The following is a 27,748-nucleotide window of genomic DNA, read 5'->3' on the forward strand; positions in this document are numbered from 1 at the left end:
GGCTGTATGTCGGGAGATACGGAGTGGGTCGAGACGATTTTTGACAACTTCATACGTTTGTTTGAAGTTTTTTCGTTTTGTATAATTTGAACCTTCGGACACACTTTATTTATTTCGTGGAATGCAAAGGATACGTGTAGAATGCCTTTTAACGACACTGGATGCACTGAGGATGCACGCTCTTTGTCTCTATGCTACTAAAGACCACAAAATCAACATAAAAGTAGACTAGTCCATATGACTATGTTTCAAGTCTTAAGACATCATAGCCTACAACGCTTTGTGTGAAAAACGGACCGGTATTTAAGTCAATATTCTCTGATAATCGTCCCCTCAAGTGGGCGGTTGACTGAAGACCGGACTTGTGAGTTGAATTTGAGAACCGGATCAGTTAGGCAAAAAATAATTCACCTTTAAGCAGCGATTCATCGCAAAGATCCGACTCAAATGAATTGTTCATTCACTATTTTCTCTTGTAAACCCTGACATATGGTTTCGGAAAAATCGATATAAACTTTTATGATAGGCCTACTACTTTAATTATGATGTTGTGAGCTACTTTGTAGTTATTGGATGGAAAATACAACACTGTGGAGTCTTATTTTGTGAGATTAATTCGTGTTTAGGTTAAATCAATAATGAAATATGAAGAAAATAAAACGACACATGTAGGCCAATACTCTACAAAGTTAGGGATCCTTAGAAAGCTCGATTTTTTTTTTTTTTTTTACGTTTTCAACCCCGTAGGTAAAATCGCCACGCTCCCTGCGGTCTCCTGTGCGTCGACGCTCTTTGTGTTGAATGTGATCAGACAGCGAAACGAAACACACAGACCGTTGTCAGGTGCCTGGAACCACACCGACTCCGATCACAGAGCTAACACCGGCTTTTCTACAGCCTTTAACATCCATATCATAACGTTAAATCTTTAATCAGGTGAGTGTTTTGCTTGGGTTGCCTTATAAACGCGTATGAAATGAAAGCGGGGCGCGTTTGGTGCGCTGCAGTCCACTGCGGAACACGCGCATATGTGTTATACGTCTTTATTTGTGTTATTTATACACTCAAATCTATCGATCACAAATACATTAGGTGTTTTATCAGTGATTTGATTATAAATTTACAAATAACCCTTACTGGAACACAATGTGGCTTTTCTGTCGTAAAGTGATGGTAATACCATCGTACTTTGATGTAGGCTATACCATGGCATTGAAATTCATGTACCTTGCTATTGACATTGTACTTGCGAGAATACTATGGTATGGTACATGTTTAAAAGACGTGATAGTTCCATGATACCCCGTCCAAACAATCATGGTACTTTTCCAGTATTCTTTTATACGTAGATGTAGTGTTCGTATGGTACATTAGAATACTATGGTACATTGATACGCAGTTTGTACTTTTGTTGTTAATGTCCACATACTGATGTGCAGGTTGTACTTTTTTGTAAATGTCATACAACAAACTACTATTGCATTTTTACACGTTATTGTATAATTTGGAGTACCTTGGAGGACCATGTAAATACTATGGTGTTTGAATATGAATATCACGTAGTTACAATGGTTGAAAACTAAATTAAGTTCATGGTACAACAAGCATAGTAATTCTTTAAAATTGTATTATTAGGGTAAAGTGGTGATCGGATCAACCTTATGGGGTTCAAACCTAACCTTTGGATTGCCAGCCTAGGCATTTAGCAATTAAGCTTTATTAAGTTTGGTCTGCTATTGATATAGTTATTAAAAATGGTTTAATTGTAATTCTGGAGTTGTTCGGTGTTGTAGTTAAGTTGAGTCCTAGAAGTAATTCATAAAGCATATAGACCAGTTAGAGCGTAATGTAGGCTATTACAGAGGTTTTTGATATGCCATTGTCAGTTATGAAGAATAACTGCGAGTTCTGCATCATTTATTACTTTATTATCTTTCTCTGGGTTTCTCTGCATAATTTAATAACGTGTGCAGTGTTTGTTTTATAACTATAATGTTGATGTTTAGCCTTCTGTCCCACCACACAGAAAGACAGTAATCTGGTGTATTTCCAACTATGTCAGCCAATGTTTAATCACTTCAAAGTCACAGTTGTGCATTTACCCCATCAATTTCCGTTGTAGGTGCGTACTTGTCGATAATTTTTATGGCTGTTGAGATACAAAGGGAAAATATGCTCAGATTCAGTTCTTGGCTATTAATTATACTGTATTATTCATGTCCATAGTGGCATGAAATTCAATACTTGACAAAAGTTTAATACTTGAGGTTAAGGATTTGTTCAACTCCATAAGCCTTAATTGTGTGCAAAAGTAATTGCTATTATAGCTTTCCTCAGAACACCAAATTTCTAAATGAGTTAACCTCACGGGTTGGAGAAACACTGAGATAGTGAGGCACAATGCCCATGTTGTATCAGGCCCAGAAATGTTCTTAAAAAGTTATTTATTGCTGTACATCTTTATAACTTCCTCCTCTTGGACTGAGCTTAATCTGGCATGTGATGGCCTGTAAATAGACCATCAGTACAGTATCTATAATCTGTGGTATCAAAGCCGTTGACCTTGGCCATTAATTTCAAGTCAATATTGCCTCCGTCTCGACTGCACCCCCTCTTTGCTGTGTTTCACAATGCATTCTTTATGTTCAAACCTCTTAAACCTATATAAGAGAAGCTTTATGCAAGCTAATTCGTGGAACGGATGTGTGGGTTGCTCTAGGTGAAATAGCAACTGATTTCCAGGTATGAGAAGATTGACTGTTTCACCAGTTTAGGAGGTTTGATGTGTTTTAAGTTGGGGAAGTGACATGTCATCCAATCAGAATGAGCCACATTACCTAGTTATTTTGTGTTCCTGGTTTTCACCACAGGCATTTACAAGACACTGTCAGTTGGCCATTGTTTTGATATCCATTTTAAGTTTAGTTGACGTTTATTGATGCTATCATAGTAGTGCCCCAAGCACTCCCATTCAAAAGGCAATTTGACCGAAAACGAAAAAGCGGTCAAACTTAAAAGTGGCGTTTCCATTCTGAATGCTTTTAAATGAAAGTTCGCCTCGGGCAGATTCACAAAAAGACCCTAGTTTGCATTTTAGTGAGAGTTACCATGGACAACCTGATCAACAGCAACAACAACAACAAAAAATTATCAACAACAACAGCAACAAAAACCAAAAAACACCACTTCAAATTTTTTCAGAACCTGTTTTCCCTTGGTAGATTTAAAACTACATGCCCCAAAATGCATTCCTTTGCCAGTTACATTGGAAAGCCTATAGCTTTCTCTTAAAAAAACGTGTAATTTTTAATTATGTAATGGCAGACTTCTGAACCTATGTTTCTGAACAAAACGTATTTCAAATTCAGAAACTTTCCTCAAGAGAATTGCTCTGACAGCAGGCCTCATTTCACCGGCATGTGGAAAAGGCCTTTTTTTGCCCGGAGTAAAGGTCTCGCTCACTGGGATCAACCCTTGCTGTGTTTGGCTGTCAAAAATCAGTTGCAATGTTCTGGCTGAAGCTCCTTTAAAAACATCCTTTCTGTGTTCTGTAGTTTAGTGTTTTTCTAGGATGTTATCCGACCCGTGCCTTGGGGCCATATTACAGAAACATATAAATTCTAAAATCCTAAATTATATGTTTAGTAACCAATGGCGGTTTCAGTTAGTAAACTTGTCAGATCTTAACTTGAAAGCCATGAAATTACAAGCGTAGCTTTCATTCTTGTGTATTTACTAGAGTTGGGACATTTTTATTATAAAGAGCATGTGATTGGACAAAAAGCTGTGTAGTGCAGGATGATGTCATCAATATTTTTGTTTCATTTTCCCAGAAGAGAAAGGCCCCGATCACACCTAACGCGTTTTTCAGGTTCAGAAACGCGAGGCGCATAGCACTGCCCCATCACACAGAAAGAGCAGTGCGCTGCGTTTTTTATGTTGCTAGGCAACCACCGAAACAGCTGTCCTGTCAGTCAAATAAACGTCAAATCAGCCTTTTATTAACTTTATTTACTTTCTGTTAACATTGTGGTAGTTACGGTTCGTGAAGTCGTTAAGCTCCTGGTAACCCGCGAGAGCACCACAAGTTTATCCTCCATCATCGCACTCTCCGGGTGTTCAAAGCAACTGTAGCTTTCATCACTACAACGGAAGGCCCGCCTCTCCATTCATTCGATTGGACAGTGGAAAAAAAACGCGATGACGTCGGGCGCTTTTTCCGCTCGGAGTTGCTTTTTAGCGCAATTTTCCACCGGACAAAATTGCGATTGTTAACTCATGATTTCTGTTCTGTCTGTGCGCAGACTGCGCACCAATCTTGCACTCCTATCTACTCCTCAACCAGACCACCTAGAGACTTCGGGTTTTCGGCATTATGTTAAGGAAGGTCTAATCCAGGAAAATATTTACTATCTCTTAGTGTTGTGATCCCATGACGTGAGAAAATTGCGCTAAAACACTCACTGAGTTTTTATTACTTGTTTTTTTTCAACTGCAAAAACGCGAGGAGCCTGTGGCGCATAAGCAGCGCGCAGAACGCTCACTGCCATAGGAAACCAATTGCAAAAAGGCGCCTCTCACTGCAAAAAAAACGCGCCAGGTGTGATCGGGGCCAAAGACTGTACATTTTAAATGCGCAATGTGTATTTTCTAGAGTTGGGCCATTTTTATTCTGAAGAGCGTTTGATTGGACAAAAAGCTGTGTAGTTCAGGATGATGTTATCATTTTTTTTGTTTCATTTTACCAGAAGAGAAAGACTGTAAATTTTAAATGCGCAATGTATATTTTTACTTATGTTACTGGCATGATTTAGAATGTTCTAAAGGCATTTTCCTGTCATGTTCCAGTGTGGATAGCATGTTCCATGTATTGGTAATGTCTTAGCCTATTAGCCTATTATTAACAGCGTGGTTGTATACAAAACTCTTTTAATGAGATCAGTATGTGCTTATTAGCTATTCTCTTTTTTTGTGACAGATTTTTGCTTGTTACTTTATTTGGAAGTCTTTGAAAGATATAGTTAATTTCTTTGAGAATATTTCCGGCATCAGTGACTGGATCGACCTGTTCATGTAGTTTTTTGTTGTTGTTGTTGTTTTTCCAACAAAAAATATATATTTGCATGAAAAACCTGAAGTAAGATTAACAGGAAGAGCAGTGTAGTAAATACTAAAATATGAAAATAGTAAAAAAACAATGTTGATGTTTTGGCTGCATTCATCATTATGTAGGCTACTTTAAATAGGCTACACTACTTGTGAACTAAGGTTAGGCCTATATTGCAATCCTAAATCAACAAATCCTGAAATGTTAACAGCACTAAATTTGACTATACTCGCCTCCTTGTGATGTTTAAGCACAAACACAGTGTAATTAGTTTTGTAGCCGACATTGTATTGCATTGTATTAAAGCAATGTTTATTCAGTAAACATGCAAGATTCCATGCAGTCGGTAATCAAATTAAAATGAGTTAACCAGAATACAAATAAAAATATATTATATAGTACATAGTCTTATAAAATTTCATTAGAAAGAACAGTAAGTTACATGAAACTCATTGTTACTTGTGATGTTTAAGTACAACCTGAGTGTATTTGTACTGTGCTAACACTGATTACTTTAACTGATGATATCTCGAATATTTACTTTAGTTGCCAATATTTACTTGATTCGGAGACTTTGTAGGATAAAGTAATTCCATTGAATATTTCTCAGCAGTCAGTGTGATCAAATTAAGATGACTGAAAAAAATCAGTAATTTTATTATAGAATTTCATTAAGATGATGGCAAAGTTTTAGTAGTTTGAGTCGTAGTAACACCTTGCATGTGCAAATTTTATCAGGACTTATTTGTAACCACTAAAGTACTTTAGTATCAGTTCTTGGGAAAAAATTTACATAATTTTATCATAGAATTTCATTCAAATGTGGGCAAAGTTTTAGTATCTGGTTAGCAATAACACCTAGGCCTATCATTTGCAAATTGAATCAGGACTAATTTGCAGCTACTAGAGTACTTTACTTAAGTACTTTAAAATTCTTGTGCGTTGACCACTCAAGTTGGCTGAACTTAAATTTTTTGAGTGTTCTCAGTACTGTTCAATAACCTTTTTGACCAACTACTGTTCAAAACATTACTGCCTATTGTAAATTATTCATAGGCATTTTCCCATAGCTGTCCTATGGTTACGTAAGTTTCCGAGGCAAAAGGCACTTCTCTGTGAATGCTGTTCCACTCTATTTCAGGCACTTGCGCCCTGCAGGTTTCCTCTAAAGCTGTAGAAAGTTGTAATTTTCAGGGAAGCATTTTAACACTGGAGAAAACTGTCGTATTGATGCAAGATACCTTGAATTCCAAAGAAAGAGGATGTGGAGGTTCTGACAATGTCGTAATTCCAAGTAATTACAAATAGATAATTTACTTGATCGGAAAAATTATTCAATTCAAAGTCTGGCAAAGAATCAACTAAACCGAATTTGAGAGCTAAAGTTCGGCCTTGTGTTTGCCGATGCATTTGTTATGTAGATGAATAATTATGTCTCCATCGTTCGGTTATACATAATTTGAGCACGCAAGGTTCTCTCTGTAAAAAAAGGTGCTGCTTTTTATTTACATGCGCATTAATGTACAACAGAATAGTTTTAATATGATCATGAGGAAATTGAGAAATTCTGTTAGAGGCGTTCAAGCCCAGATAGCACTGTATAAGATAACAAAATGTTTGCTTATCTCCAGGTAGTGTGTACAAAGGTCAAAAGTTTTTTCAATATTACCTTCTCCTCTCTGGAAGATATATATATATATATATATTTTTTTTTTCAAAAAGAATGTTTGCATGCCTGTAATTACAATTTATACATCAGTATAATATAATACATTATTATTATTATATTTAATAGATATTTGTAATTATAATTAAATATATCTATTAAAAGCATAAAATTAAGTAGTTTTGCACACATTTAGTAATTTTCTGGTATTTTCAACACTTTTCACATTTATTTTCTTGCAAGACTTTACACAGTTCACTCAAGTTTGTTAAGTAACAATTACAAAACATCCTATGTTATGCTTTGTCCTATTTTAAGCTATCGAATTAATTCTCTTTATATTTTATCAACAGTACTTTGTAGCAATACTTGAACAGATATATAAGTCTGTGGATAAGTAACAAAAAATGTTAAAAGTGTATTTGTTTGCTATTCTGTAAAACCACAATAGTAAAACATAAAAAAGTTACACCTACTCTTAATACCGACATAACAATAGAAGGGTGGAACCTTCTTAAACATAATTTTAGCAGCAAATTATGTGTATCACTTTTCTGAGGCACTAGTCATTGTTCAGTAATTATTAAATGTGATGTGATATGAGTTAGGGTATTTTTGTATTTATGTGTTTTGCCTTGGGAGTTGTATCTACCCCTACTACACACCAGTATCAGATTTAGTAAGATTTGTTAACCTAATGGAAAAATAGGTCTTGACCTGGTTTCTTTGTGGTCATGTGGCATCTCTTTGTTGCTTTTTTCTAAATGCATTCTGGTTTACCGCTATGCACGTCAGCTGTTGTGTAGATTTTTATGTTTTATGTTTTTGTGATTCATATTGAAGCATTTGTTTGATAATTGTATCTAAGATTCATTTATATTTTGTACAACAGTATACATTGGGGAGAGAGTGTGTGGGAGGTTGCATGTGGGTTGATGACATGACATGGTATCCAACATGTCTGTTTGGCAAAGAAAGGCAGTTGTTGTCAGTGAAGGATTTTACCATGCTGATGTGTGTGAGCATACTTGAACTGTGACTATACTTTAGTACAGTCCTTTTTATAGCATTAAAAGATAAACTTTAAAGTCTTTCTCGTTTTGTTGTATTTTATGACCACATTATGAAACTCCCCCTTGCTCCCTTATCTTTTTTGCGTTTTATTAGACACTTCGACCACCTGTGAATAATTGATTTTTGAGTTTTTCTGCCTTTAAAGCAGAAAGAAATGTGCGTGTTATTCTCTTTCGTCAAACGATGCCTGGCGATGACAGTTCTTAAAGTTTTATAGTTCTATCGACTGAAATTTTGTGTAGAAACAATTTTCACTTAGTAAATTTCGCAAGTAAATTAAAATAATGTGAATTTTCTAGTTGTGTGTATTCACAACTTGTTTTTTAAGTTGTGTAAGCAAATAATTAGGGGCCAAGCACTGAAAGTGCGTAGGCACCTCTTGAAATCGTTCTTCTTCTTCCGTTTCTTCTTCTTCCTTATGGAAGTCTATGGCAGCCCATAGAACCTCTTGCGGGAAAGTTATGAAATTTGGCACACTGATAGAGGACACTCTGAACAGTCACCATAGCAAATTTGGAGTCTCTAACTCAATCCCTCTAGCGCCACCAACTGTCCAAAGTCGCACTCATGTTTATGCTAATAACTTTTGAACCTTAACGGCTAGAAACAAAATTCAATTTCAAGCCGATTCGATTGCACCCTATGATGTCATTTTCCGTCATGAAAATGTTCCTGCCATTTAGAATTTTTGGAAAAACATACTTTTTCAAACTCGTATAGACGGTTGCTCCGATTTTCAAGAAAATCGAACCAGATCATCTTCAGACCATGCCAACAAAAAGTTTTGGAATTCAAGTTGATTTGTCAAATCGTTCTTGAATACAGCGCAAACTAATTTTACATAGCACTCGCAAAAACAGACTTAAGGCTATATCACTGCAACGCTTTATCACATTCAGACCAAACTTGGTACATGTCATCATGTCACAAGCATGACCTGAGGCGACATGCTGCGTTTCAGCGCAGCGCCAACTACTGGTCTGGAGATACAAAAAAATTGCTATTTTTGCTCATAACTTCTGAACGATTTGTTCAAAAATCATAAAAGTGGTCTCGTTAGATTCAGGGCATCATGCCAAGTCGACTGATATCCAATTTTCCCATATCGACCATTTTGAATTTTGTACTAAAAAGCTGTATTTTATGAACGCATGAACGTATCGTTACGAAACTCGGTATGGGTCATCAATACGATGCCCTGAAGGAGCCTGAGAAGTTTCGAACCAGTGCCACCTAGTGGCAAAATTTATTTTTCAAATGCTTATAACTCTGTGGTTGACTTATTTTCACGGGAGTCATCTCCTTAGGTTCCTGAATCCTTTCCGAGTCCAACGATACCAAACATGCTAGGTTTCACCTTACTGTTTGTGTAGCGTTGTGATTTAGCGCTTGAAAAATATTTGCCAATATCTTCGAAACCATTAGACGATCGAGACGAAACCACCGTAGGAAGTTTGAAAACATAGGTCGTTGTCTTCATGCTAATGCTCAAATGTCAAAATATCAATAGTAAGTGGCAAGAAAATGCTAACAAAGTCAGGTGTGGGTCATTTTTTTAATGTTTATAAACATATAAATGTCTATAACTCCAAAACGAAATTAGATATTTTCACCAAATTTGACACACACATGTATGAGAATGATGCGCTTGTGCCTCTAGTTGGCGCTATAATAGAACAAAACATGAAATTGCTATTGACTTCAATACAGTATTGTGATATAAAATGAATGCATTGGTGTAACATTATGAAACTCAGTATGTGCCATCAGCACCATGCTCTGAAGGTACTCTATAGATTTCGAGACAGCGACACCTTTTGGTCAAAAGTTATAACAAATTTCCAAAAATTTCACCAAAATCGAATCGTATCATCTCCAGACTGTGCCGCTTCGTGTTAATAGACGAAACCGTTTTCATATACCGCAGCAGCAAAGTTGAGGAATGATGCCAAAAGGACTATTCAGGCTTTATATCTGCAATGCCTTGACATATTGACACCAAACTTTGTGTGTGTCATTGTCACTTCACTCTACTCTGACCACATCACATCAATTTCATAACTGCACCACCTATTGGTTGAAAGTGATAATCCATTAAATCATAATTTTAGTTACTGTAGCCTATATATTATTATTAATCAGCTATTTTGCTTAAAATCATCTTAAAATGTCTTTAATTGCTCCTTGCTTCAGTTGGTCTGACACTCCCAGCCATGTTGGCATGTCTTATTGTCTTCTTGCGCCTGGCCCATATAATTGTTGCTTGCAGCTATATTGTTAATAACATTCATATATGTACATTTTACTCCTATTGGATTGTAAAAAAAATGGAATCGCAGAATGAATAGTTTGATCGGCTGAGCTTCGACTATGTTTAGGCTATATTATTTACAATATCATGCTTTTTTGGCAATATCACACTTTAGCTAAATTTCAGCAAAATATTATGTAAAAATGGGTTTCTTTTCCCTTGTCAATAGCGTAGTGATTCATGAAGCACAACTCGGAGAGAAGTCACTTTTAAACCAAACAGCTTTCTGTTGGTCAGCGCGGCAAATTCTTGAACAGGGTGAAAATTTTCCTCTTGCAGATTTCGCTCATCATACGAAACTCCTGAACCATAGATTCCTGTTGAAATTTCACAGAGCAACATAATGTGACTGCTCTTTTAGGCTAATGACAATATCATCCTAGAGCTGTAAGCTGCAACTATTTAGGTTATAACTTTAATCCTGTTACCCAAGGGTGTGCATTACAGTAATTTTGATAGGTTTGTAATAACTGCGTCATGCCTTGACATTGAGTGGCTTGTTACTTTAACTTAGAAAATATCAAAGGTCACTTATAGTAGGTTTGAAAGAAGAGTGAAGTGATTGGGCAACATTTCTAAAACTGGTTACACAGATGGTGTGTATTCAGCCTTTGTGCCCGCATTATGTCAGTGGCATACCCTTCTGCTGACTATATTTAAATCTATGCCCCATATACAAACAAGTATATTTGTGTTCATCAAATACCTATTTGTCTTTCATTCTCTGGAAGCCTTTCAGGCGAGGTTTACTTTAACATTCTCATCCTTTGCTTTGACTCGATCCCCTCATTGAAATGCCACCGCACGGTCTGTTACGTCTGTTGAAACAGTCTCCGTTTAATCCCACAACAATGTGATACACTAGAGACTGTATTGTGAGCCTGGTTATGTGGTCATCCATTATGATGTCACCGTTGTAGTCCCATTGCCTGGCAGTGCAGGTGAAACAAAATAGTTTCCTTTGCATACTATTGCTACAGTTATCTGGATTGTTTCTAACTTTCATTTGAGTGGCTGTCTTCTTGCTAGGTCTTCTTGCTAGGGTCATCCAGGCCATTTCTTGGGTCATTTGAGTGGTTGCTAGGGTCATCCAGGCCATTTCTTGGGTCATTTGAGTGGTTGCTAGGGTCATCTTGGTCATTTCTTGGGTCTTTGGGTGGTTGCTAGGGTCATCTTGTCATTTCTTGGGTCTTTGGGTGGTTGTTAGGATCATCTGGGTCATCAGAGTGCTTGTTAGAGGTCTTATTAGGGTCTTTTGGGTGTTTCCTAGGGTCACTCCTTGGGTCTTTTGGGTGGTCACTCAGACTTTTTGAGTGGTTGCTAGGGTTGTTTCTTACTAGCCTAAGTCCACTTCCAAGTATTTATGTAGTTTGTAGATGTAGTTTTTAGATACGACACCTTTTTTTGACCCATTTTATTGTCCACCAATTCAAAAACTTTACAACAAAAATGCAAAAATGTTGGCCTTGCCTTTATGCTAATTTTGACTTTTCTTGTTTGTTTTTTCTCCCAGTGTCTTCATTGCGATGGAGCTTCTGGTGGGCGTGTCATCTGGTGTGATTGACAGCTTGAGCTAAAAGGAATGGACTGCAAAGAGGAAAAAAAAGACTAGAGACCACGCCCCCCTGAGCACCATGAGACTCAACTCATCCTGATTTGCACACACACTCCACACACTCAAACGAACTTCCTCGCCATGGGCTCTGTGTACTTGTGGAAGTTGTCCTCCCAAAAGCTGGGATTCTTCCTTGTGAGTTTCGGTTTCATTTGGGGGATGATGCTGCTTCATTTCACAATCCAGCAGAGGGCGACGCACGAAAGCAGCGCGCAGCTACGCATGCAGATATTGGATCTCAGCAAGCGATATATCAAAGCCCTCGCTGAGGAGAACCAAAGCGTGATGGACGGACCCTACGTGGGCACCATGACGGCATACGGTGAGTCCTTAGCTGTTTTCGAAATCGCATTCTGTCTAGTAAGTTTCGTATTTGACATCTCGTCATTCTTATTGCTCTTTGTTTGGGAATGTCAAAGATCTTCATTGCTAGTCGCAACCGATGAAGCCACTGGAATGAGTGGTGAACATCTTGAGCTACAGAAATGCATCCAGTTAACCAGAATACATCTTCTAGAACATTCTACTATAACCTGTATAACTAAGAATTGTAATCGCAAGATTGCGATATTCACAATTAAAAAATAAAACAAATCATCCATTCTCATCCATTCTTGATGTATTGATGTAAATTTTGACCACAAAGTTTCATAGTTGACATCTCACAGTCATATTGCTTTTTTGTTTATTTGGAAACTTTGAAGATCTTCATCGTCAGTCACAACCGTTGAAGCAACCTGGATGAGCTGTGAACATTTTGAGTCATAGTAGTAAATCTACTTTACCTACATCTACTATAACATTCTATTATGACCTGAATAGCTGAGAATTGCAATCATACGATTAATTTCTTAGTTGACATCTCATCGCTGGTATTTCTCATTTTTTGTTTGGGAACGTTGAAGATCTTTTTGGTCAGTCGCAACCGAAGCTACTTTCATCTACCACTTGCAATAGAAGTTAGGAATAGAGAGCTGTACTATAAAGAGAAGCTGCAGGAATCCAAGATACTGCGGAAGATGGGAACACTGCAGTTATGAAATTTGCATCCAGCAGTCAGTTTGAAGTCCGTTTTTCATATCAGCCGCATAAATCGACACGGCTGCTGCACTGCTGCAGCACTACGGCTTGTTATAACTCCTCTGGCTTTGTCTTTCCCTGCGTTTTTTGTTTTCTTCCACTGCATGTTTTAACCTATATTTAGCTCCCATGATGACCTGAGGCTGCATCTGAGAAGCGATGCCATGCAGAAGTCGCATTTGTGATGGGCCGCAACCATAACAATCAATGTTTATAGAGACAATATCATCGTTCTTAAGCAGAAGAAAGCTGTGGCGATGTCTGTTTTAGGCCTTCTCTCAGAACACAGCCGTCGATAACTTATTCATGCCGCTAATAGAGGCGCTCCGTTGGGCAAGAGGCCTCATTACAGCCCACGGATGACTATCGATCCAGAAGCAAAGACACACACCACACTTCTTGCAAACAATACGCCCACCGTTTTTTTGCACTAAACAGCTTCTTTTACAGATGAAGTCGCAATTTGTTGTTGTATTTACCGGGTTCAAGAAACTTGGTGCAAGTAAACGCCTGTAACTTTTGGGTTTCTCGTGTAGGAGAGTTGACCCTGATAGCATACCGTGCTCCAGCAGGTGAAATGTCAGACGTGTAAGATGTTGCTGTGGTAACATTATCAGCAACAAATGCCTTAGTCGGTTGGTTATTGCTAATTAAGGCCCGTGCTGTTAGAGGTAACAACCAGTGTGAGGAGGAAGTGCTTCATTTTCTCAAGGCAGGGGTCATCAACAGGGGATCCGTGATGGCGTTGCAGGGGGTCTGATAATTATTGTATGATCTCAACATTTGTTTTGGCAAAAATCTTTGGCAAATCTCCAAAGCAATATACATTTTGCAAATTGTATATTATTGTTGTGATGTCTAAATTAATTTTTGCTTTAAAATTAGTCTTTTATTGTTTATGTATTTAGACACAGTAAAATAGAGTTTATTTGTATTTTGATTGTAATTGCGGTTCTCACTTGGTAGATAAAATGGGTCTGTGGTGGTGTTTCAGAAGATCCAATATTGTTTATTCAGCCTTTTATCTAGGTCAGGGGTGTCAAACAAAGGAGTTTATCTCAACCCTAATAAAACACAACTGATTCAGCTAATCAAGTCCTTCAGGCTTATTTGAAGCAGGGTTGGAACTAAACTTTGGAACTGAGTTTGACATCCCTGATCTAGGTTAACATTAGACCAAGCGGCCAAGTTAATTTGCTACTACTTACATGTTTCAAATGATAAGCCATATTTGAGGGGGATGGATGATAGGAGAACGTTATGATTTCCTACCCGACGTACTGTAATGTCAAGGAAATTATAGTATACCCTCGTTAACGATCTGGCCCTCACAAACTGCGTGACTTCGCCACTTTCTGTGGAGTTTTTTTTTTTCTGCGACTAACCGACTAATACAATTTTGGTTGACTAAGCCTCTTCTCGTTAACTAACGTTTAGTTGACTATTAGGGTGGAGCCCTTAAAGGGATAGTTCACTTTGAAATTAAATTTTGGTATGTTTTAGCTTACCTCAAGGGCATCCAAGATGTAGGTCTTTTTTTCCGCAGTAGTTTAAATTTTGATATTTTTAGGTCAAACCGTTCTTGTCTGTCAGTCATATAATGCAGGTCAATGGTCAGTCTCAAAGAGCATGCACAGAGTCCAAATTAAAACAATTCCCCATCGTCCAAATTAAACAATTCCCCATCGTAAGTACACATTGATGGCCTAAGACACGAAACGAGCGGTTTGTGTGAGAATGAGCGCCTTGTCATTTGTATGAGCGCCTTGTCTATGGCAGTTCATTGGAACGAATGTCTTTAAGGCGACATCTAGTGTATATATATCTATGCACCAGTCTGCGTACACGTCACACACCAGGATGCGCGAGCGCCCTCAGATCACTTGGACGTGGCTGTGTAAAAGAGGTAAAAACGATATAAATACTGTTCGTTTTCTCACACAAACCGCTCGTTTCGTGTCTTAGGCCATCAATGTGTACTTACGATGGGAAATTGTTTAATTTGGACGATGGGGAATTGTTTTAATTTGGACTCTGAGCATGCTCTTCGAGACAGTGACCATAGACCTGCATTATATGACTGACAGACAAAAACGGTTTGACCTAAAAATATCAAAATTGAAACTACTGCGGAAAAAAAGACACCTACATCTTGGATGCCCTTGAGGTAAGCTAAAACATAACAAAATTTAATTTCAAAGTGAACTATCCCTTAAATAGCACTTTGTAGGCTTGCTGCGATTATGGGTGTTGCAAGGTGTTCAGCCGCACACCAGTTACATCACTTGCCCACTGTGACACCACCCCCCACCATCCTTTAGATTTTTTTTTATAGTAATAAAAATAATGTAGTTCAATTAGAGAACAGACACTACAATTAAAAACTGATCAGCACCAGGAGTCAAGATTTCATTTATCACGTGACAAGAGTGAGGCGAGCTGACTGACAAGACGATGGCGGAAATGTAAAAGCGTCTATTTGGCAATATTTTGGATTTAAGACTAACGCGCTAATAGGGATCCTGCAAACATAGTCATAAATAATAATAATGAACCCACCATTCAAGCAATTGCAGCTAATTCGAAAGTAAAATGCGCAAGGCCGTACTGGCATTCATCAGCGTCAAACCTGCCCAGTCCCAGCCTGCCTTATTACACATCGATTATGCGGTCCGTTGGGAACATTTCTTCGCCGTCACATCCCTAGTTCATTGTAAGAACAGATTCCTGTCTCAACCTGTTTTGTTCCTGTTTGACCTGTTCAATTCAAGCACAGTGACAGTTAAACAAGGAAACAAAAATCTAGTCTCCATGTATACTTTTGCATCTTTAGTTAGTTTGCTGTACGTCCAAATATTGTATTCTGGTCCACTATCTGCTTTTCCTGTAAACCAGAACTGCGGCTTTTTGTTTAGAATGTGGATCTATATCTTGTTCTCTGTAATCTAATCTTGGTCGGTATATTGTCTCCTGTCTACATCACGTCTCGCTGAAGCTCCAGGATATGCATCCCATTAATGCATCACATTTGCAGTTAATAAGTGAGAGAGACAGACAGACAGACAGGTGAGGAGAGAGTTACAGACACCCAGAAAGGATTAAACCAGGCCGAAGCGAAAGATCAATTTGTATTATCCGTTGAGAGTGAAATTGAGAAAGAGAGCTAGAGAAAGAGATGTAAGGTCAGATATGACTCACCGTGGTAATATGAAGGGTAAAAACACAAATCCAGCCAGGGCTGTCTTTTTTTACAGCCTATGTTTTTTTTTAGTACCACTGTACACAAAGCAGTGCCTCGCTTATTAACACTAGGCTACTTAATATAGAGATAAGAGAAAAAGAATATAAACATTCATATAAACCCCCACACCCAATGGAGTTTCGTGACGCACTTCTGTTTGGAAATAGTACGTCTCACTTATTTCTGGTTATGTTTACTTTCAATGTACTGTGGTCAATGAGTTGAACAAACGCCACCTAAAATGAGTGTCCAAAATGTTAATGCCCAAAATGCTATAATATTCAAAGTAGTTGACTGTCATTGACTGACAGGCACCTCGCAAACATTCAATCATTCAACTATTTTAAAAGACTGGAATAAACACCAGCGTCTGAAACTCACATTTCAAAGTAGAATAACTGGTTGTCGCGTAGTTTTTGAGTATTTGAGCTTAGAATGTTTCCTAAATCTCTGCAAACGTATTGTGGTATTTAAATGCTTTAATACCTTCAAAAATTTATATACAGCACCTTTAATGTCACATGACTGGGAAGGGTTTACTGCTCTCTGAGGGATTTAGTCCTGGGAAGTGTGATGGTGATGTCATGACGTCATTATAATTGTGAGTAGAGGTACTCGGTGAAATATGGATTATACTCGTCTCCATCTGTCAGAGAAAATCCGACTGGATTTGGAAAAAAATTTGAGCCAGAGAGAAAGAGATGAAATGAGTTAAAGACAGTTTAACTTTCATAATGTGACATTTCTGCATGAAAAATAATATTTAGCAGGAAATATTTGAATTGGATCATTTGGGATTTTGATTGGATTGGACAAGTTTGCACTAGTCATGCATTGTGAGATGCATTGTTTCTCTTCTTTCCTCCTTCCCTTGTTTGGTTTTTGAGATGCGAGTGAGAAACAAGAAAAAGTAGTTCTAGTTCTAGTAGTTCTAGAACAAGTAGAGGTGTTGTCTCCCAGAACTCCCTAAGAGGAGAAATGTTCCATGGTAAAATAATGATTATTCGTCCTCCTTCTGTATTTTTATAGTTTATTACATGTGGTGTGCTTGTTTATTGGATTATTTAAACTGAATTACTGAATCAAGAATCAATCTCTTCTAAATCAATCTCGGGATTCTGATTCATAATTGCATTTGGATCATTCCACGCCTCACTCGTCCTGCATTTGAACATAATCATCTTTCATAGTGTGTTATCAAGATGAAACTCCAGATTATTGAGTTATTGAGCATATGGATGGTTCTTTATCCCTCTGTTCTGCAGGAAGCTTGGGTTTCAGCTGAAATCATATTAAAACCTGTTTGAAATGCTGAAGGTGTTTTGACCTCATTCAGTTTTTTCATACCCCCACTCACTCAAGTGTGTGTGGGGGTATGAAAATATAAATGAGAAATTTGTTCCATTCTATTATTTTCTATTCTATTTGTACAGAATACAAGATGGATAAATGTTTAGTCTTGGTGTTGGGATTTATTTACAGATATTTGCATATAAGTTGCGTATTTATGCTCTCATGAAATTTCATACATGCATGCTTATTTTTCAAATGTTTTGCATCTCGCTATATATAATTCTATTAAACATTCTAAAAATGTTATAAAATATATTTTATTTGTGTATATACTGTGTATGTATGTGTATGTGTGTGTATATATATATATATATATATATAATAAATTAAATAATCTGTATAAAATAAAAACAAACATATATATTTATTGTATTTTTTATACATATAATAAAATATAAGTGTACATTTTTGTATATATATAATTATTATTTTTTTTTTTTCATTTTAGTAATTAATAATTACTGCCTTTATTCTACTATATTCTTTTAGCTAATCATATGTATATAATATTCTTTTGTGCAGATCTGAAGAAGACTCTAGCTGTTCTTCTGGATAATATAATGCAGAGATTATCAAAGCTAGAGTCTAAAGTGGACAATATCATATACAACGGCACAAGTACTAACCTGACCAATGGAACCGGGACCCCTGGACCGAACCCTGTCAACCCAGAGAAAGTCAACGTGGCAGGTACAGATGGTCTTTCTCATCATACTTTACTCTTTGCACTGATATATTTTCTGTTAGTCTTCCTATTGACCCGATCCCCCCCCCCCACACACACACACACACACAATTTACAAAATCAGACCTCCTTAGAGAAAACACAGCACTCTTTACATGTCGCAGCACGCACTCTTGTGTGCCTCACACACACACATTCATGGTTTTCTTTCACAGTTCCTGCCCTCTGTATTGGACTCAATTGATTTTCCTTCAGCTACAAGATGATTAACGACCACGTTAGAAAACTAACTATCTGTAGTTTCACCATCAAGTGTTTGCTAGAAAGAAAGGGCTTGGTTATGTTACGGGTGGTAGCTTTGTATTGAAAAACAAGACGATATTAATCAGCAAATAATGTAAGATGGGCCTTTGCTTTGTTCATTTTTATGTGTTCATTAAAAGTAGAAGTAATTTTCTTTACGATCTTGTGTTCCTCAATAAGGTTCCGCTTAGGTGTTTTTTATGGTTTACAGTTACGCTAGTTGATTTTTACTACATCTGTGTTTATCAATCCGCTGATGTAGTGTTGTTTCAGGTTGTATTGACAGAGTTGAGAGTTAATGTAGCTTGAATATGTCACCAAAGCGAAGTTTATCTTGGTAGACTTAAAATTTGATTATAATCTGGCAGTGTGTGTATTCTGTTGGCACAATCTGTTGTTGACCAGATGATTGATGTAAATGTAATGCTGTGGTTATTTGGACACCTGCCATGGTAAAACTATGGTACTCATTTGGTTATATTGAATATACCAAAGTATAATGGTATTACCATCTGTTGCAATCACTGTACCATACTATCACTGTCTTTACTGGTAACATCACAGGCATTGTTTAAGGGTATCAATATCATTTTGTACATTTTACACAGTAATACCATGTTTTAGAACATGAAAATGAACCATGGCGTTGTTATAGTTAAACTCCAATGGCCATGTTTCTTGGTTTCACTACAAATATTATAGTTGAACTATGGTTGCAGTTGTTAGTTTTCATAAATATCACAACAATACCATGTTTTTCTGACATGTGCCACAGTAATACAATGGTAATACAATGTTTCTGGACATTTACCACAGTAATTCCATGTTTTTTTTGTTCATGTACAACTGAAATACAATGGTTTACCATTGGACATTTACCACTACTGTATATTAGCATGTACAATGGTAATACTATGTCTTTAGGCATTTACCACAGTAACATTATGTTTTTCTATGTGTACAGTTCCATTGCCATGGTCTTTGGATATTTACTACTACAGCAATACCATGTTTTCTTGTGCATGTACAGTAATGCCATGATTGATGGTTTTTGGAATGTTTTTTGGACAGTTACTACAGTAATGCTATTTTTGTGCATTTACAATTGTAGTACCACTGTAATACCATGTTTTTGGGAAACCTACAATGGTGTTCTTTGAAGTACCATGAGGTAACATATGGTAATCATTTAGATCCATGCTTATATCAAAATACCATGGTTTTACCATCTGATGCATTCACTGTAACCTGGTACCGCCTCTGATTTTACGTAAAGGTTGAATGTGTGTGATTTCTCTGTCGCTAGACTTGGGGTGTGTGTGCGGATGTGATCCATCGCCTCTGACTCACTGTGCTTAATATAGGCCAAACCCCTGTTGAGTCATGTGGCGCTTGACAGTGGCTGGATATCGCTAACTCTCTCTCTTTCTGACTGCTTTTATGACAGACCGCTGCGATGACACTTCTGGCGGCAACCTTTGTTTATATCTCAAACTGAGCTAAACTGCTTTAAGGCACATCAAGGTGCAAAGGGAGGTTAAAATTACAGTATGTGATGGATATGGTGTGGTGTTATGTAACACACACTGTCCTGTCAATGCTAACTTGATTTGCGAAAATTGCGCAGTGCATAAATAATTTAGCTCTTTTGCCATTATAAACAGTCAAGTCAAGCATCACTATCATATTTGGGGTTAGATATGTGAACAAACAACACAGTCTCATTGCAGTTCATAACTGTTTTACATTTTGGCGAATTCGCCTTTGGCTAAGCCACACCCTAGAATGTAGATTGACCAATCACAGCGCAGCCAAGAACGAGCTCCGACAGAGGTCCGACACTTTTTCACAGCGCTCCATTGACTTTAACGCAGGCGTCTCATATTTTTGGTCTCGGCAGGCTATTACCGTCGTAGTTTTATCAGAAATATGGTTAAACGTTGTGCCTGGGGGATTTGTAACACAGATACGCGTTTCCCAGAAAGGTTGGAGGGGGGTGTCCGTTTTTTTACCTTCCCAAAACCGAAGTCAAATCCTGACAAGTGTCGTCTTTGGATTAAACTGTGTGTGTGGACGTCCTCACAGTCAGCTAAACCCCTCAAGGATCAACAAGCACACTTTTGTGTGCTCTAAGGTAAATTTAGCTTTTAACCTTACTGTGAAGTTATACTAGTTAGACAGTTTTATGCTGTTTGTTTTAGCTAACTTTGTTATTCAAGATACTTTTAGATGTTTGTATCTTGAATAACAAAGTTAGCTAACATCCAGCCGCTAGTCAAAACATACAATCCTGACTTACGTGATAACTAAACTATCGCTAAGCTTACTTGCTAGCACCTTGATTCTTCATTAATTAGGGTAGAGAACCGAAATCATAACCTAAAACAGCATAAAACTGTCTAACTGTTTTATGCTGCACTGTGATTGGTCAATCTACATTCTAGGGTGTGGCTTAGCCAAAGGCGAATTGGTGTCTAATTAGAATTTGTACGTTTTTGTATGATCTGCTTACGCCCCAGTGGCGGTATATCAGGGTAGGCCTTCATACTTCATTTTTTTCATACTTAATTCATATGAAATTGTGATTTATTATTATAGTTGTGGTGTGGACTACCCTATTCTCATAGAATTAGCTTTCTAAAACTTTATAGTTATAGTCACTGTTATAGTTATCATCCTTGGTGTAAATGGCCCTTAAAATTACCAAGAACAGAGTAGCAACTACATAGCAATTCACTAGAACCATCCATTACACGCTAGCATCAACAAAACAACACACTAGATTAAATAATGAAAACTCTGTACAACACTTTAAAACAACCAGGAACACGCTAAAACCACCTAGAAGACGCTAGTTTTGTAACAGTGAGTTTTCTAATGTGTTAGCAAAGTTTTGAAATGTAATTTTAGGTCCGTTTTCTTAACAGACTACATCTTTTAAGACTACCGTTGACATGCCATAAGCTGTATTTCCAACCAAACGTGAAGCAAATCTTTTCAAAGTTTGCAAGAAACAAATCAGGTGTGTTTCCATCAAGTTGTTTGAGCGGATGACGGTGGTATTGGTTACCTAGTAACCAACAGTAAACAAAACACCATCAGCGGAAACAGCCGATTTTTTTTTTTTTTGCGTTTCCATCTCCCATTATTCGTACTAGCGTAAAAACTTTTTTAAGGGATTTTTTTTTCCAAAATTTGCCATTTCCATCACTCGTTTCTGATGCCATACTTCAAAATGTGCATTAAAACAGGGTGATAGAAACACAGTTATAGATGTTTTTGAGAACTCAAACCAACATTTTCAGATGTAAGTCATAGTTCAGGATGACAGCAGCTTGAATCTTTACTTGCAGTCCCAAGCTCTCTAAAGCGCTATTATTCCCTGACGAATGACCGAGTGGGGCCTGGCAGCTAGTGAAGAAATGAAAGAAAAGTCCTGCTTCTCAAAGCTATCAAACGACTCTTTATAGTCCATCAACATGATGACAAATCTAAGCAATACCATCTGAAAGGCCCGCACAAAGACTCATTGTGGTCTTCATGTTGGAACTGTAAAACGGTGAATGTACGTGTGAACTCTTGCACCCACACAAGAGAAAATTCGCCTTCTGCTCGTTCTTGCCGGGTTCCTCTAAATGGGTGCATTTAATGTTTGAAGAAAAAAAAGAGTTTGAAGAAATTGAAGGGTTTTTGTAGGTGTTTGTTTTTGTTTGTTTTTTACCCTCAGTTGACATCATGATGTGCGCAGCCGCAATAGTAAATTCTGAACGCAAACATCGAATTCCGTTCTCTTTTGCGTCTATTTGTGCTTGAATGGACATATACACGCAAAATTATGTCAAGACGCCCATCTCGGCCGGTACCCTTGTGAACACGGTCAAATATGGCTCACGTGAACGGACAAAGTGACAGCAGCATAATATATTTATGCAGCATAGCATATTTATCTATGCTTGTAATTTGTTGATTATTTTCTATGCGTATTCTATGCAAAATCACCCCAATAATTCTAGAATGATTCATTCTTTCCAAAAAGAGCTATTCAAGTTATCTTTTTTTTTTTTTTTTCATATCGCAATATACTGTATATCTCACAATGTCAGTTTTTTTTTTTGTGCAGCCCTACAACATTAGCCTGGTAATACCAAACTCTGCTACTTCGCTTTGCTTCGTAGACAAGAGTCTGGAATGGCATAATAGAGAAGTGTTTTCTCTCTCGCGGGGGGGCACTTGTCTTAAGTTTAAAATCATTGGTTACCCGTAAGCCAATCACATGACGTTTGGTTATGGCGTGTGTTATGCGCATGCTCAGCCGCATCTAACTTCCACTGTAAACACATGTATGATGCGAAAACAAAACCATCGAGCGAAATACCGGAGTGAACATGGCTGTGAACAACTTTTGCAGATTATGTGAATTAAAAATTTACGCATCCACGGTACAATCAGCGTCTACGTCACGGCTCTCAGCCCGCCCTCTGTTCGTTGATTGGCCCGGCTGTTTTCAGGCCGGAGGAAAACGGAAAGCTATTACGCTGTCTCAGACTGACTACAGAAGCTAAATGAAATTGAGCGGAAGTAAGAAGTCTGACATAGTCAGGCTACTACAACATACAATTGAATCTGTTTTCTGATTGGCTGAAAAACTTTATTATGAGATCAGAGAGAACTACAACATACGATTGAATCTGTTTTCTGATTGGCTGAAAAACTTTATTATGAGATCAGAGAGACCGAATCTATTTGTTGAGTTTGTTTTGGGAGCATTCATAGTTCTAGCAACCTGTTAGCTTAGCATTATTATTCATTTTCATATGAATAATAATGTTTATCACAACAAACTGAAGCTTGTAGTTATCCCTGAAAGAATAGAAAATATTACTTTCAGCGTAGAATGATAACCTAGTTACATTAAAAGACCCTGTTATTTTTCCAAATATTCAGCCAACTATTTTCAACGTTTATATTTTCTTCATTATCATTTTTAAAAAATGTGAACGTTGTCCTTTTTTCTGGTGTAGGATTCTCACTGTTGTCTCTTTCACATGTGTCAGAGTTGGATTAGTGTATTATATCTGCAACAATTAATCTGATAAGTCACAACAAACTGATGCTAGAAATGAACTTATGTTCAAAGAAGCAAGGTCAACACAAGCTAAAACCATTTTTACAAAATTTTAATGAATGTTTGACAGACTTCTTTGGAAGTGAATTGGAAAAACTGTTTAGTGCTAGCTCAAAATTGACACTTGACACCGGTAATTATGTTAATATTTGTTTTCCACTATCTCCACTTTCAGGATAACATCAGACTTGCATTGGCATTATCTCACATCTGCCTCTGCGGATCCACCCGATTAAAACCGTTGAACTGATGCCCGCCGATGTTATCTATCCAAACATAGCACGTTTCACCCAGGCTTTCTCTCTTTCTCAGAGGTTATCGGCATCGCGTGCCAGCAGCGAAGAGAGCCCAGGTGTTCGTGCGGCCCGTGTCTTGTGTGTCTATGTGTGTGCGTTTGTTTGCGCCAGCGGTGTCTGTTACCGTCTCTCTGGACGCTGTTGAAATGACGCCGCTGGCACGCTCTCCGGTTCTGGCTCTTGACTCCTCGGAGAGAGAAGGAGAACGAGAGACACAGACAGAGATACACTGTTAGCAAACAGAATGGCTGGCTTCATTGTGCTCGTAGATGCCGCTGGTGGACGCAAGGCCAACGTGTAATTAATAAGCTAAACACTTGCAGGCTAAGAACAATAGCACAAAGACCACGTTCATCCTGGCTAGCGAGAAGAGACAGAGCTAAAGTTAGAGTTAAGGCCTGTTCATACCAAGAATGCTAACTATAAAGATAACTATATTAGCATCCACACTGACACACAATATATGTGAAGAGTTCAGATGCAAAAGCCTCTAAGTGCCAAAAAGTTTAAAAATGAATTCCTCCCACACGCTTGCTAAACACATGTGAATGATACCTCAAATGTTATGTCCTGCTACTTTTCTAAGCGATTAAACTTTCGATTTTTACGTGAAAACTCGATCAGCTTAACTTCAGGGTTGCAAATTTTGCCAAGTTTTATCACTTTCTTTAGATAATGTGTGACAAATTCTAGTTTGGTTTTCTTTTTGTCTCTTTTCTACCACTTAAGGTTTCAGAAATGAAAATTCTAGCCGATCATTATTTTCATGTTGTGATTGATAGATGGGTGATATTAAAAGTTAAGATTTTTGACTGAATGAATGAATGAAAAATCAAATATTATCAGTTGTTTGAAATACTCAAAGTGAAACAGAACTCAATCAAGATAAACCAATACTGATAAAAAAAAAAGAAACAATATAGTACTAATATCACTTATCCCTACATAACAGTGATAATTTTAAATATTTAAAGGGTTAGTTCACCCAAAAATGAAAATTATGTCATTAATGACTCACCCTCATGTCGTTCCAAGCCCGTTAGACATCTTCGGAACACAGTTTAAGATATTTTAGATTTAGTCCGAGAGCTTTCTGTTCCTCCATTGAAAGTCAATGGACGGCATACTGTCCATGTCCAGAAAGGCAATACAGACATCATCAAAGTAGTCCATGTGACATCAGTGGCTCAATCTTAAGTTTATCAAGTGACGAGAATACTTTTTGTGCGCAAAAAGTAAACAAAAATAACAACTTTATTCCACTATTCATTTCCTTCTCTCTGGGCCTCGAGCTATTTCACATAGTGTTTTTGCGCAGCGAGCATATGGATGGACATAATGGACATAATTTTCATTTGTGGGTGAACTAACCCTTTAACACTTGTTTTCCCATAACATTGTCATTCGGAAACTGTTATATAGATTAGTGTCATTTGAACATATTGTTGTGGAAAAGCTTCTGATTGTTTGGTGGTTCGGATTATTTGGTCATTGAACATAGAGCGCAGATTCTCACATTTGCATTCTCAGTTCTGTATGTTTTTGCTGTGACGGAGGTCTCCAGAGAGTCCGTGGTTGGCTGTGGAACGTTTCTGCTGTTGGTTTCATACATCCGGGGCGGATATGGCTTCCCTGTTTGGGGCACTGGCTTAATCAGTAATAGTGACCACAACTTGCGCAAAAGCTCTTCTCACCCACCATACAAGCCAACCACGATTTGTATTTGTAAGACATCATTTCCATCGATTTTGAAATAAACAACATTTAGCATGTTTAGAAATTAATAAAGATGGTATTTTATTAAGCTTATAGACCTTTTTTTTTATGAGATGTTTTTAGCGATGTTTTCCCCAAAAGTGTGAGTGTGTCAAACTTGTCTTCGGCCCGTGTGTGTGGTGGTCCTGGAGGGTCTGTGAGTTTCATCTGTCGGTTTTGATGCTTTTGTGTGTCATGAAGCAGTGTGTTGCTGATGAGAGAGCACACGTCTTTTTTTCTCTGTGTTGTCTCCATTTGTGTGTAACTAATTGTCTTGTCAGTCACATTATTGGACTCTTTAGCTCTTGTGTAGTCCGAAATGTGATAGTTATCAGTGCTCGGTATTGAAAGGCCCATTGTGTTGGACGGTTCTCCTGTGGGAGGATGATCCGATTCAGAGAGATGGTCAGCACACAGTGGAACTTAAAAGGATGTTTCTGAGTAAAGGATGTTCCTCGAGCCAAACACCCCCCAGAAGCTTTTTTTTTCCTTGGTTGAACATTATTAAAGTTAGAGCTTATTTAAAGATATCAGCCAGATGGCTTAGTGCAGGCGCTAATGGATCCAAGGATGTATCTCTTAAATTACCCCACTAATAATGCCCAGAATGGTACCAAACTTCTACAGTAGTACAAATAGGTTCTGTACTCATAAAACGAGGCATTGGAAAGTTTGTACTTACATCAGGAGTTTATTTAAATAACACTTGCCTGATGGCTAATGCTACTGCTAACCCGGACGTCGAGGTCACTTCCGTGGTTTGGGAAAAGCACGTAAAAGTCCTGGCAGAAAGCGATGCATAAGGATGTTGTGGAACGACGCCCAGTTCCAGGAATGCACTAATATTTTGTTGGTAGTACCACTTTGCAACAATTATTAGATAACACTAAGGTGTCAACACTTCGGAAAAAAATAATAATTCGTCGTTACACTACATCCTTGTTTGGCACAAGGTCATAGTGCAAAGGACCCTAGGTTGATTTTACTCCGAACCATTCCTTTAAATAAGGGCCAAGAAATGTCAAATAAAATGTTTGTCTGGTTACAGTTTTAGTAATCCCAAAGTAAAAAGTGAAAAATTAAGGCTTTCTGTGGAATATCTTTATCCAAAGGCTTTCTGTATTTGCAAATCAGCCCATTTCTCCGTCCAGAACATTTTCACCTCATATATTTTTGCGATGTGTTGCTTGAAACGACCGTTCCTGGTCATAAAACAGCATTACTGAGCTCACTTCTTGGACATTGCTATTCTACCAAATACCTACCTACCTATTTATTTATTTACGTAGGGTTCATTTTTATAAGTTCTCGTAACCTGTCAAGGATATGGCTTGATCATGTTTCACCTCAAAATCATTAGGAAGAATTTAGAAAATATATTTTACTTAAAGAAAATGAAAGGTACAATAGGTGATTCTTCACAGAAATTTTTTTTTTGTTATGCTGGTTGAAAGTCTCCTATCCTGATAGCACTATGTTAAAGGAACACTCCACTTTTTTTGGAAAAAGGCTCATTTTCCAACTAGTTTTACCATTTTTGAATCCATTCAGCCGATCTCCGGGTCTGGCGGTAGCACTTTTAGCATAGCTTAGCATAGATCATTGAATCTGATTAGACCGTTAGCATCTCGCTCAAAAAAAATTACCAAAGAGTTTCGATATTTCTCCCAATTAAAACTTGCCTCTTCTGTAGTTACATCGTGAACTAAGACCGACGAAAAATGAAAAGTTGCGATTTTCAATTTTCAATGATCTATGCTAAGCTATGCTAAAAGTGCTACCGCCAGACCCGGAGATCGGCTGAATGGATTCGAAAACAGTAAAACTCAACTGATTAACTCTAGGGGAGTTGGAAAATGAGCTTATTATTATTTTTATATAAACAAATGCCCAAATAAATCCTCCAGATGTATTTTTTTTTTTTAATGACCATGTTTAATTTGGCAAATTTTGATGAAAATAATGTCTCTTTATATATACTTTATACAGTATGTGCAATGTGGCCTGGACTTGTTTTCATGAGATTCACCTTTATTTAAACAGCAATCATCTATGATCTGTCCTCATTTAAAAATAAAACGTGTGTGAGTCACATCCATTTGAAAGCTTCAGCAAAACCGTTCCTGCTTGGCAGGGA

At 37.6% G+C, this 27,748-nt stretch overlaps 1 protein-coding gene across 2 annotated transcripts in view; it reads left to right on the plus strand.

Moving 5' to 3' along the window:
- Positions 1-27,748, plus strand: part of mgat5 (alpha-1,6-mannosylglycoprotein 6-beta-N-acetylglucosaminyltransferase) — a 71,755-nt gene continuing 44,007 nt past the window's right edge. The window contains exons 1-3 of one of the 2 annotated variants that reach the window (XM_081385544.1): positions 1-936; positions 11,672-12,095; positions 17,970-18,137. In XM_081385544.1, coding sequence (XP_081241670.1) covers positions 11,855-12,095; positions 17,970-18,137 — 409 coding nt within the window. In that variant the 5' untranslated portion in view covers positions 1-936; positions 11,672-11,854. The remainder of the gene's footprint in view (positions 937-11,671; positions 12,096-17,969; positions 18,138-27,748) is intronic. The other variant, XM_081385545.1, reaches the window with a different exon arrangement.

Source organism: Scardinius erythrophthalmus, assembly GCF_964197995.2.
Source record: "Scardinius erythrophthalmus genome assembly, chromosome: 14".
In the NCBI taxonomy this organism is placed as follows: domain Eukaryota; kingdom Metazoa; phylum Chordata; class Actinopteri; order Cypriniformes; family Leuciscidae; genus Scardinius; species Scardinius erythrophthalmus.